Here is a 13,217-nt window from a genome sequence, read left to right as displayed (position 1 = left end):
ATTAATTCCAAAAGATCAAAAATTTAGACATCTGCACAAAACCTTGTATGCCCTCATCTCCATAAAAAAATAGACAAGGTGAGGAAAAAAATAAGTCAATGAGCCATTTCAGTCTCCACACCATTTTCTCTATTCCGAGTATACAGAAAAGAGCCTTCAATGGATGTTCTTAAATACAGTGTATTTCTATACCACTGATACTGGATCTTGGGGACTCCTTAAAAGCAGGTTTCAAACAGATACAAGTTATTAGAACTATCTACCATCTGCAGCTGCTTAAATAATGAATTTCTTAAACAGAAGAAATGCACATTTTTAAAATTTATTGCACTTTCAAAACAAAAGAGAAAGTGCTTGTCAGGATAGAGAAGTTGTTGAAAATATTTTTTTTCTGGTTCCAGAGACACTCCACTTCTTATAGGACTACAGAATCTTCAAGCATGTAGCATCTATCCATTTTAAATAATAGGTATTTAAGCCTGTAATTACAGGTGGCACATTTAGTCTACAGAGTCATATATTGGGTGGTTATGTGTTGGCCTTTAGATTATATTTTTTTTAAATCTTACTGCAGCTATAATTGTATTTTGTTTTTATGTGCTATAACCTGCCCTGATACCTCATAGTGAGGGGCAGGCAAGAAAACTGACAAGAAAACTATACCTTTTCTGCTCGCATATGTATCAGTATGAGTTTCATTCCAAATTACAGCTTTGGATTAACCAAGCTATTTACTATATTTACTATATTTACTATATTTCCCTATCTCTATACAGTATTTATGGTTGAATGAATTATATGAATGAATGAATTATGGTGCTGGAGGAGACTCTTGAGAGTCCCATGGACTGCAAGAAGATCAAACTTATCCATTCTTAAAGAAATCAGCCCTGAGTGCTCACTGGAAGGACAGATCCTGAAGCTTAGTCTCCAATACTTTGGCCACCTCATGAGAAGAGAAGACTCCCTGGGAAAGACCCTGATGTTGGGAAAGATGGAGGGCACAAGGAGAAGGGGATGACAGAGGACGAGATGGTTGGGTAGTTTTCTTGAAGCTACCAGCATGAGTTTGGCGAAACTGTGGGAGGCAGTGGAAGACAGGAGTGCCTGGCGTGCTCTGGTCCATGGGGTCACGAAGAGTCAGAGATAACTAAATGACTAAACAACAACATACAGTATTTAAGGGTTCTGGCTGTGCTGAACTAGCATAGGGAAATGTCCCCAAATACTGACCTTGGATCCACAAGACTGCCACTTATCATATTGGCAAGAAAGGGAGCATTTATACATACCTGATTAAATGGTATGGCAGATTAATGTTGGTAATTAACTTTGCTAGCAATTACTTTTCCTGCTATTAGGGTCCTCTGGTTTTCAGACCGAAAGGACTGGGAAAGCACGCAATTCTAATAACCAAAAAATAGACGTGGCAATATACCAGTATTTATTTTCTGTCTCCTACCCATAGACACAATGCTGAATGGTTATTCAGCACCAGCAGAACAGAACTGGGGTGGTAGAAGAAAAGATTGAGGGACTAGAGTGGGTCATCTAAAAATAAAATTGAGGGAGGGAGGGAGGGAGATAGAGACCCCAAGAGGGTCTTGATGGGTCCCTAAGTAAACTTTTGGAGTTAAGACAGTATTTGGGCCAACCCACGAATATTAGTAACCAATCAAATCGTAAAACAAAAAACCCAGCCTCTTTATTTTTATTCATTTATAGAAGTATTTATATGCTACCAATTCATGAAAAATATCAAGGAGGTATACAATCTATTCAATAAAATACTGTTAAAAAATCCAAAATAATCCAAATAATCATTAACATGTCTAATCAAGAAAATGTAAACAGCTTCAATTGATGCCTGGAAGTCATTCGTGGGTTTTCCTACTAAATCTTGGCTAGACAAGTATTCTATGGCACAGGATGGTGATATTAAACACCCAACTTCTAGCTGAGGTCAGCTGGGCTTCTGAAACATGGTGGAGAACTAACAGAGTTTTTTTTCTGGATGTTCTCAGCAATCAAGCTGGGATATAAGGGCTCAGGGCAGTCCTTAAGGCATTCTGGACCCAAGATGTTCAGGGCTCCATATATATATTAACACATGCCATATATTTATAACAGCATAAAAAGACTGAGGTATGGGGTGAGTTTTGCTTGCACTCTTCTGTTCACTCAAAACAGCAGTGCTGGCTGTTTTCCCATGCTGTTTTATTTTTCTTTTATTAAAATATATCTCTTCCCTTTCCCCTTGATTTGAACTGTCAAGATTTGAAAAGTTATATACTATGTCTAAAAGTCTTACAAACTCCTTGCTTTTCCCATACTCCCCCCCCCCAACATTCTCTTTCCTGAAAAATATATTAAAAGTGCTTTCAAACAGCACTTTGTGTTTTTTATTAAGTTTCTTCTGATGCCACAGTTGTGCCATTGCACAAGTCACTGTCAAACAAAATGAAATCGTTTCTAGTAATGCCAATAAACTTGGGAGAATTTCCCCAGCATTGTGATTTTTCTAGATGAAGAATATGACAGCACACTTCTGCAAAGTCCAGTCCCATGGTCTGTTCGTTTCCACTACGTTTTTAAATCTTTCATAAGCAAGTCAGAGCCGAACGAGATGCGATGTAGCATGTGCCTTTGTACAGAATCACAGAATTGGGACCCCAAGGGTCATCCAATCCAACCCCCTGCAGTGCAGGGATCTCAGCTAAATCAGGCATGGTGGGGGAAAATTTAACCCTTTCCTCCCCTGCTTCGGGCCTAAAGAATTTTAATCCCTCCTCTGAAGCGAATACTTGAATCCAGAGGAAATTTCCCATTGCAACCAATGGGGGATTTCTCCCCAAAACCAACTTCTCAAGAGGAATTTTTAAACAAACAAACAAACAAACAAACAAGTAAACAATCCTGCATATTTGATGCAGAGATACTTGGCTCTCAGGTAAGGGACCCCTGACCATTAGGTCCAGTCATGACCGACTCTGGGGTTGCGGCGCTCATCTCGCTTTACTGGCCGAGGGAGCCGGCCTACAGCTTCCAGGTCATGTGGCTAGCATGACTAAGCCGCTTCTGGTGAACCAGAGCAGCGCACGGAAATGCCATTTACTATCCTGCCAGAGCGGTACCTATTTATCTACTTGCACTTTGACGTGCTTTTGAACTGCTAGGTTGTCAAGAGCAGGGACCGAGCAATGGGAGCTCACCCCGTTGCGGGGATTCGAACCGCCGACCTTGTGATCAGCAAGCCCTAGGTTCTGTGGTTTAACCCACAGCGCCACCTCGTCCCTTGGCTCTCAGATTCCTCCCAAATGACGGGTCGCGTACAAACCTAACCATGCCAGTATGAACAGCACAACTCCCGCCGTGCCATCTGGCCAAGTGGGCCTTCTGCTCAATGGACAGCAGAGGGGAAGGCAGCAAAGGACTTGAGCAGAACATGCTGGCTACTGACGGAATGTGGGTTAGAAAAGTCTGGGCGGGAATGCAATTTATAATGGACCGCAAAGCTAGGACATTATAAAATTCACAGCAAATTAAGGAACAGCTTTAACACAACTCTCCTGGATCAGATCAACGGATCCGTCTGTGATCGGTACTCCACAGCTCCGAAATGAAGGCATCAACCCTTTTGTTCTACCCAGTGGCATAGTGTATCTGAACATGGAGATTCAATTCAATCAGGCCATTACGGCTAACAGCCATTGAGGGACCTACTATGTCTCATTTATCTAGCCCCCTTTTTTTAAAAAAAACTGTCTGTGTCTTCTGAGTTGTTAATTTGTGTTTATTCTTTTGGAAGAGAGACTTCACATTTGAAAATGCCATTACCTTTTCCTCTTTGGGTTAATCCACTAAAATACCAAAGGCTTCATGTCAAATTATTGTGTTCAAGTCAGGGCAACAAAATTAATTGCTTTATCGTTATTTTTTGGCCCTATAGCACTTCTCCATTATCTATATTTTACAAAAACAAAATGAAAGCAACCCCCCCCCCCAAAAAAAACCCCCACACCAGCTGGGTAATAGGGAATGGTGCATTTCAGAAGGATTCCATTTTACCAGTTTCCTGAAAGAAATGTCTATAAATGTTACACACCAGTTGTGAATACTCCACATCGTCTCCCAGCAAACCGGTGTCATTCAGTGTGTATTTGGCCTTCATTTGCACAGCATCCACAGGGCCCTTTTCCACTTGATGTTTGATAGCCTTGAATAACTTATAAAGAGGTTCTCCTGCGTTGTCCTGTAAAAATTGGTGAGGGAAGACAATGTCAATATTAGCTATGTTTTGACAGATAAACAGTGGCAGTGTCTGAGCAAACACAGAACCCTAGCCTGACATTATGAGTACAAACCTTCCGTCCTTCCTCTTGCAGACGGGGATTAGCAACTTCTGATCCCATTTTGCTGCAAACCATAAGCCATATTCATGCAGTTGGAGGCATGTGGGATGAAAGTGAGGAGCTGGCAGATCAGGCATGCAACTCAACTTACATTTATGCATGCCCTGGCTGCTCCTGACCTTCACGGGTTGAGTATGATGGTCTGAAGGCACATTAATCTGAATGCACTTAGAAGCCTCCCCACAATAGGGAAATTTGCATTATCTGGGTTTTGGATCATAGGGAGGCTTCTAAGCCTGTTCCCCTAAACACACTTTGGTTTGTCCTTTAGATCTTTATACTGCAGGAAGGCTGGAAGCAGACCTGTAATGTGGTGGGATATTGTGGGCAGGGTTTGGTAGCCTGCCACTTCCCGAATAGTAGTTCACATATGCTCACCTGGAAGCTATAGTTTTCAGTTTCATCTAAATAAGTAAGCTATGGTTTGCACTTGCCTGAAAACAACTGATGGCCTGTGCCACAAACTAGATTTAATGAACACTCACATCAGAATGCTCTCTAAATTGATAGTTACACTCTTTTATATACTAACCTTTTATGCTCTCCCACATCCATTTAATGCTCCTAACCCTTCTTTTAGATTCTATTAGTTTCTTATAGTCCTTTAGATATACCTTATGTTTTAATACTTTTTAGATTTCCAAAATGTTTTACAGATTCTAAATCAGGCATAGGCAAACTCGGCCCTCCAGATGTTTTGGGACTACAAATCCCATCATCCCTGACCACTGGTCCTGTTAGCTAGCGATGATGGGATTTGTAGTTCCCCAAAACATCTGGAGGGTCAAGTTTGCCTATGCCTGATTTAGAATCTGTAAAACATTTTGGAAATCTAAATGATTGTACCCCACCCTACTTATGCTGGTCTATGACCACAATAAAGATTTGATGATGATGCCTGAAAACAAAAGTTGCAGACCAAACTATGGTTTACTGGAACTCATCCTTCCAGAATGAGTTCCACCACGAGGGAGATGGAAGTACATGAGGCTGAGGCTTATTTGTAACACCAAACTGTAGTTTGGTTATTATGCCAAAACACAGCAAGTGTAAAGTGTGCATGCATTTCAGACTTTACCTTGAGGTACTGATATAAACATATTGACATCCAATTAGAAAGCATCCTCTCCACCACAGTTTCTGATCTGAAACAAATGAACAAATAAATGTTGAACTACATGGCTAGTGCAGCCTGAATTCATGCATTTGTCAAGAGCTAAAATCCAGATTCTTTCCTATATTCCTTACCCAGCACGTACAATCTCATGTAGATTCATTATAGGCACGTTTTGTAATGCGCATTCTCACTTACTTGTGTGCAAACATGGTATAGTACTTAGAATGTTGCATTCTTTCCCCCCTTAGCCATTTAAGTGTTAATTTGTAGGTCTTTTCCTGGCGCATCGCAAAATCTGTAGATTAAGACATGCAGTCCTCAATGCGAAGTTCTACTTTCTAATATAAGGTTGAAAATAGATGGTGTTGTGCGGATGCCTGATTATCGTCTTCCAAAGCAGCTACTCTATTCCGAACTTAAAAATGGAAAGCGTGATGCTGGTAGTCAACAAAAGAGGTTTAAAGATTGTCTCAAGGCAAATCTAAAAAAATGTAGTATAGACACTGACAATTGGGAAACACTGGCCTGTGAGCGCTCTAGTTAGAGAACAGCCTTTACCAAAGGTGTCATGGGCTTTGAAGATGCTCAGACTCAGGATGAAAGGGAGAAACGTGCTAAGAGGAAGGCACGCTTGACAAATCCACACCGTGATCAACTCCTGCCTGGAAACCAATGTCCCCACTGTGGAGGGACTTGCGGGTCCAGAATGGGCCTCCACAGTCACTTACGGACTCATAGTTAAAATCATGTTTATGGAAGACAATCTTACTCGGCTACGAGTGATTGCCAAAGAAGAAGAAGTATTTTGATACCAGTAGCGATAGGGAAGTACCCTAAGAATATCATTCAATCAGTACTAAATTAACTGCTATAACAAATATGCCACAGAAGAATCTCTAGGGTCTTTATTGTAACATAGCTATCTGAGAGAAACGTCTGGAGGAGGATGCTTTTCCTGCTGGAGAAACCACAGCTCACAACTCTGTTGTCTCTCTATCATATGACAGGAGAACATGCACCACATTCCTCCCTGAAAGGATATTTTATATCCTCTGTTACTACAAGGCAGGATAAAATGTGTATGGTTCTTCTCTTCCCATTGTATTCTCAGAATTGCACAGTAAGGTAGATTAGGCAAAGACATGAAATGATTGGCCCCAAGGTCACCCAATCAGCTTCATAGCTGAGTAGGGTTTTGGACCCAGACCTCCCCAGCCCTACTCTTACATTCTCAAACATGTACTAAAGTTCTTAGAATCCCAGTGCACAAATAGTAATAGATGTATTTGAGAAGGGAGGCAACAGGCACAATAAGTTGTTGTCAGGGAACTGACATCAGAGCGAAAGGCGGAGGCAGGGCTCCAGAGCGATGCCGGACAGGGGACCAGCAGGGGGGAAGGAATTCAGCGCAACACCAGTAGAGAAGGGAGGGAGATGGAGGAATTGGAGACTGGTCTCCAAGACCCTGCATCAGAGACTAGTGGAGAGAGCGCTGGCACACCCCTGCCTTCCCCTTACTTGCGCAGACGAGTTCCGCGCAGGGAAAGTAGGAGGAGACTTGGCGTCAAACAGCTCTTATGCTGGAGAAGGTTCAAGAAACGCCCACTGACAGATTCTGCAAGCGACTGACCGGCCACGGAGTGTGGGCTGTCAGCCAAGGCATGGTGAACCAGGCAATCGGACACAACTAGCAGGCAACTTACGCACAAGTAACCCCTTACAACCATTACAGTTGTGTTCTGTTAAAAATGATGGGAGTTTTATTTCATTTACTTCAATGGAAACTGGGCGACTAAAGAAACCTTCCCTACCTTCTGAGCATGAGTTTGGGATTTTTGGCCACAACGTACTGCTCCATCAGCTCCAAAAACAATGTCCTCATGATGTCCGTATAGTATTCTAGCTTCCCATGCAAAGCCACAGTCAAGAGAGATGCAAAATACACTTTTGCACGGGCAGAGAATTCTCTTTGGTTTTCTAATGTGTGAATGAACTAAACAAACAAAACAGAAAAAACATCAGGTATGTGATTCAGAAACTGAATTTCATTCATTTCATTCCATTCATTCATTCATTCATTCATTCTGTAACCAATTCCAAAAAGACGAATCACTGGGCCCATATTTATATGCTTCCTCATGTACAGAAACAGAAACAGGGACACACTTCTGGCCATACCCCCCGCCAACATAGTGTCCCTATTGCTGCACCACCCTCAACCTTTGCAGGGTGAACATGGATGTGTGAAAAGGGAACACTTTGCATGAACAGCTGCTTCCATAGAGGAGTGTCCACTGAGCAGGAAATCCACCATATCGGGTTTTCCACTTGTGTGAAGGTTCCCCTCTCAGATTTAACCAATGAAGATTTGAGGTGGCACAGTAGTGAGATGCAAAGAATTAGGGTCAGAAGTGTGGCTCTGATCCTGCTGCTACAAGTAAGTAACATAAAAGGTAAAGGTAAAGGTATCTCTGACAGTTAGGTCCAGCCGCAGACGACTCTGGGGTTACGTGCTCATCTCGCTCTACAGGCCGAGGGAGCCGGCGTTTGTCCGCAGACAATTTCCGGCTCATGTGGCCAGCATGACTAAGCTGTGTTGGGCAAACCAAAGCAGCGCATGGAAACGCTGTTTACCTTCCCACCGAAGCAGTACCTATTTATCAACTTGCACTTTGATATGCTTTTGAACTGCTAGGTGGTCAGCAGCTGGGACTGAACAACAGGAGCTCCCCCAGTCACGGGGATTCAAACCGCCGACCTTCTGATCGGGAAGCCCTAGGCTCAGTGGTTTAGACCACAGCGCCACCCGCGTCTCAGTAAGTAACATACATGTGAGTAAATGTAGGAATAAGGCTTTGGGCAAAATATACCACCACAGTACTAACTAGAGCTTGGCATTTTATTTTTTATTTTTTTTGCCAAATGAAGTGATGCCTTTGTTTAACTACGCCATTCAGCACTGTGTTTGTCATTTGCAATATGATAAACTTCATTGAACAATGAACTATCACACTGCCATTTGGTGCCTATGTTTGGGACACCATTTGTTAAAGGAAAAAGGCAGAAATGAGGATTTCTAAAGCATTTCTCAGTTAAGTCTCAAAGAGGATACAAATGATCTATATAAGATATACAACCTTTTACTCTTTCTCAGATTGAAATTTTATTTTAAATAACTTTTAGATCTAGGCATTTTAAAACACTGCTTTTATTTATTGTCACACCGAATGGCTAGTGCAGTGATCAAATTGGATATGAATAGTTCATGGAAGGAGCTAATAATATTTCAGCTCAATATCATACAGGGAATGACAGGAGCAGTGTCAAACTACTTGAGATATTATTTACATTGTTCACACAGCCTTTTGCAAAATATACATGGCAAAAATATGCAGACTAATTTTGTTTGTTGTAAATATATATCAGGCAAAAATGCATTTCAAGGACACAAAAGGACCTTTCACTTTTTACTTACATTAATGAGAAATGATTTACTATTGAGCAGATTGGAGAATTGATTCAGTGCCTGTTCTACGGTTTGCCGTCGAGCTTCAGGAATATCCAGCCTCCCAGTGATCATGACATCTTTTTCTCCATCTTTGGATGGAAGGAAGAAGACTCTGTCCGTATATGTTTTGTAGTCCAGCACAGGAATTCCTGCTTCGTTAACATCGTTTGTCTGATCTTCCATTTCTATCATCAAATCTACAAGAGGCAACATTTTAACGATTTCAGTGGAAAATAAACTATTGATTCAGCCTTTGCTACTTTGAAGGGGGAAACATCAATATCCTGATTTTTTAACTGAAGCACCCTTTCAACTTTACTTCCATTTCCATTTCGGTCTCATTTAGCAAGATTTGCACCTTACAGTAAAACTTGTTTTCCCAGTGGAAGCTCGCTTAACAGAATTAGTTGCATGAAGAAATAATCTTGACAGGAGTTTCAATTTAGAACACAGTTGTGAGAAAATTACTTTATTTACTGGAGAGTAAATGCATTTTGCATTCTAGTTTGAGATAAAAACTATCTGAAGCCAATGGTCTTGTTAACTGGGACAGCATAAGAATGCTGTATGGTACTTATCCTATGTACATTTCAAAGTATTATATGGACTGCTGTAGCCTTCCATACAAAACCTACTGAGACGAAGAGACTGCCATGTTGTAAGGCCCTTGAACCAAGGTCTCACTCCTATGTTAAACTCTATATCCATTAGAACTCACTGGCCCAATGTTCAGGCTGGACACTGAGGGCCTTCTTGGCAGTGGTGTCCTCCCATCAGATGTCAAGGAGATAAAGAACCACACAACTTTCAGAAGACATATGAAGGCAGCTCTGTATCAGGAAGTTTTTAATGTCTGATGTTTTATTACATTTCTATCTGTGTTGGAAGCCACCCAGCCAGATGGGCGGCATATAAATAGCAATTATTATTATTATTATTCTGCATCCACCACCAAAGGGCCTGTCAAGTTCGTATGCTTATTTCGGAAGACAATTACTATAAGAGCAAGGCATGGGACCTAGTCCAGTTTTTCACACTCTGTCCCTGCCCTGTTACCTCAAACCTAAACCTCAAGGCCTAAAGGAAATGCTTCTCCCTCTGGACACAAGAGGAGCACCACATCCTCCTCATCCCAAATCATACTTTGGAAAGTGGGGGAGAGGAATGAAGCCCAGGATACAGCAAAGCTGAACTGTTTCCAGAAGGGAAATACGCTCAGTACAACCCACTACTCCCTCCAGTGAATGTGAAACCATCTTCTGTCTTGTCCCCCATGATTATGTCTCATTGTAGCAGTGACCCCCAGCCACTAAAAATCAAGCTTCCCACTATCTGTAGAGCATCACCCTGTCTCTTATTTCCACCTCGAGCTAGACTGTGGCAGGATGCTGGAAACTGGGATGAGTGGAAATGAATTGGCTGAGTTGCTTCTGATCACCTCAGTGAAAGCCTGCTTTGTGGGATTTGGCTCTGAGGAATTTAGCACCCTCCAATGTGATCGCTACAGGGAGTTTTACCTATGAAGTTGGTTTGGAAGCAGCAACTAATGCAGAATCCACAGATTGCCTCTTTATGGGGGAAATTCGCAGGAAGAACATAACTAATATCTCAACTCACTTAGAACGAATGCTTCCGAGCCCAGTTCAAATCACTCGTGATGACTACTGAAGGTCCAAATGGTCTTGGCCCTGTGTATCTAAAGGAGCTTATGTGCTTAGAACTATGGACAAAAGCCATGTTCTGCATCCTATTCTATGCAGAGAACCTCGGGCTTGGGGGCCCAATGTCCTCTTGGACATTTTCTGAGGCCTCACCTCTCACTGGTGTTGCTTTGCACCCCAAGGGTTGTTGCTTGGTTAGAATGTGTCCTTGCACTCAGATGATGCCTCTTGTGTGTCAGGATGGAGGGCAGAGAGGAGTTTGTGAGAATATGTAGACCCTAGCCCACTGTACAAAGATAACATTGATGTTTGATGCTCTACCCATTTTGCCTCTGGCCCCATTCATCACTGCCATGTGGCTCTCAGAACGTTGTCCAGAAGGAAATGTGGCCCCCAACTTTACAAATTGATGGCAGTAAGGGCACAGGACCAACCTTTCTTCATAATGTCATACATAGTATGGAATGACCTTGATACAGGGGTGCATCTGGTCCCCTCACTGGATATAAAAACACAAAGCTATTCCCACAGGCTGTTCTGTGTTGTTTTTAACTATTGCATCATTTTAAACTGTGGAATTTCTAACAGGCTGAAAATTCATTCCAGGGCTGTTACAATTTCATTTTTATTGCAAACTACGTTACTATGTGCTACATGAATATCGGCAAATCAAGTACAAGGATATGTAAAGAAACAGAACACTGACAATTTATAACCACAAAACATATTTTATCAGGAATTCGTGGGCCAGCATTCAATGAATTTGTTACTGTGTACACACATGAATATCGTGCACACCAAGGTAAACTGCTCCATGAGATTTTTAGTGTCCAAGACTGAGCAGGAGTTAAAAAGAGAAGATTAAAGGTGTCTTAGCATGAACAGCAATGTTAATGGGTTTGGTAAGATTACAAAAAGATGGTTTCACCCAAAAGTGTTCATATGAAGATATGGCAGGAATGCATAATGCTTGGAAATGAGAGGGCAATGAAAAGCTCTCATTTTTCTTTCAATATGAAGAAGGTCTAATAACGAACAGTGGATTTTTGTGCAGCTGCTATGATTTTTTAAACCAAGGTTCTCTCTTTTAAGAACTGTAGCATTTGAGCCAAATTTCATCTCTAACAAATGTTTGTTAAGGGAAGCAAATGTGAAAAACAATCAGATTCCAAGGCATGAAATTCATTTTAAAAAATCCATCCCTAATATAGCAACTGAGAGAACTGATCAAAAGCTAGTCCGTTTATTTGGGGTTGGGACTTAGCTGCTATTCCAGTTAAGTCTGAAGTTTCTCTTTTTATCATTTTAAAATATAAATGGCAGATAGAACAGTGCATGAAGGAGCAAAGATCAATATGCAAGTACAACTAGGCTATTGGCAGGAAGGAAGGAGGTTAAATAGTTCATCCGTTATCACTGACAACACATCAGGTTGATCAAAGAGCCTTTAAGTTTTGACACAGGAGAGGATGAATCGCTTTGTCACCTTACAAAGGCACAGAACAGAGGGCTTCTGGTTTCTTGACTGACCAATACTCAGAGTCAATCAACTTGTTGTCTCAGCAATATTTTTCATTTACCCCCCTTTTCTTTGTTTTGTAAACATTCCCTATGGTCAGAGAGCAGGCTGTCACATAACCAGTGAGCACTGGTCCTTTTTTGCAAGTCCTCACCAAGCTACAAGTCAAACTCACGTCTGGTGAAACAGTCAGAACTGAAGGAAAAGGACAGAGCTGGAGAAACAGGATCAATTTTTAGGAAAAAAACTAGACAGGAGCTGGCAGAAGTTGCAAAAGCAGTTAGCTGTACTGGTCCATAAGGGTGGGGGGGAAACCCTCCAAAATCCAGAGTTGGGCAATACCTTTACTGGGACTAACCAACATGTCTCAAAAGTTTGACATCTGTTAAGTTGTTATACAAAGGAGGGGTGGGAGGAGGAAAAAACAAAGTAGAAAAGCTAGGCTGCTGTTAGCTACCAGTTGATGGGGTTGGAAAGGAATTTTACTCATATCTGTGTGCCTTATCTAAGCAATGCAGGATTTCTGCCTTCCTCGCAGCTAAGTCAAGTCTATGGCTTAAGTACATTGGTCCGTATTTCTGGCACAACTTCTCGCTCAGGGCAATTAGAGGCCTCCCGCAGGAGTAAGCAAAGATGGACTCCCTTGCTCCCCACTGGGATTAGGGTGACAATTCAAGGCCCCATTCCAGTTTGACAGCTGGCACATCTGCCGTACCCCCAAATTTCAGGACGGGACCATGGTATTTGTTTGTGAAGTGGCGAGCCCAAGATTCCTACTACTCCCAACAATGTTTTTCTAGTGTGTTAGCGTGGTTGTGCCAGTTCAGTAGTTATAGACTGCCTGAGGACTGGAACCTTGTCTAATGCCTAGGCAAACGATGTGACCAGCAGCCAATAAAATATTTTGGCCATTTGTACCCCGTTTCAGCATATTGCTCCTTCACCTGCCACCCCACTCCTGCTGTCGCAAACTGCGTTATAGTAGGAACATCTTCAGGGC

The 13,217-nt window shown here is 41.9% G+C and overlaps 1 protein-coding gene across 3 annotated transcripts in view; it reads right to left on the bottom strand.

Moving 5' to 3' along the window:
• The window catches only part of PLXNB2 (plexin B2), a 350,258-nt gene that overhangs the window by 22,731 nt on the left and 314,310 nt on the right, over nt 1-13,217 (bottom strand). For all 3 annotated transcript variants that reach the window (XM_081927589.1, XM_081927587.1, XM_081927588.1), the window contains exons 25-28: nt 9,005-9,234; nt 7,341-7,522; nt 5,491-5,557; nt 4,106-4,252 (exon numbers count right to left, since the gene is read on the bottom strand). In XM_081927589.1, coding sequence (XP_081783715.1) covers nt 4,106-4,252; nt 5,491-5,557; nt 7,341-7,522; nt 9,005-9,234 — 626 coding nt within the window. The remainder of the gene's footprint in view (nt 1-4,105; nt 4,253-5,490; nt 5,558-7,340; nt 7,523-9,004; nt 9,235-13,217) is intronic.

Source organism: Podarcis melisellensis, assembly GCF_964234715.1.
Source record: "Podarcis melisellensis genome assembly, chromosome: 10".
NCBI lineage: Eukaryota > Metazoa > Chordata > Lepidosauria > Squamata > Lacertidae > Podarcis > Podarcis melisellensis.
Note: the sequence above shows the minus strand (reverse complement) of the source record. Positions and strands in the feature narration are given on the sequence as shown.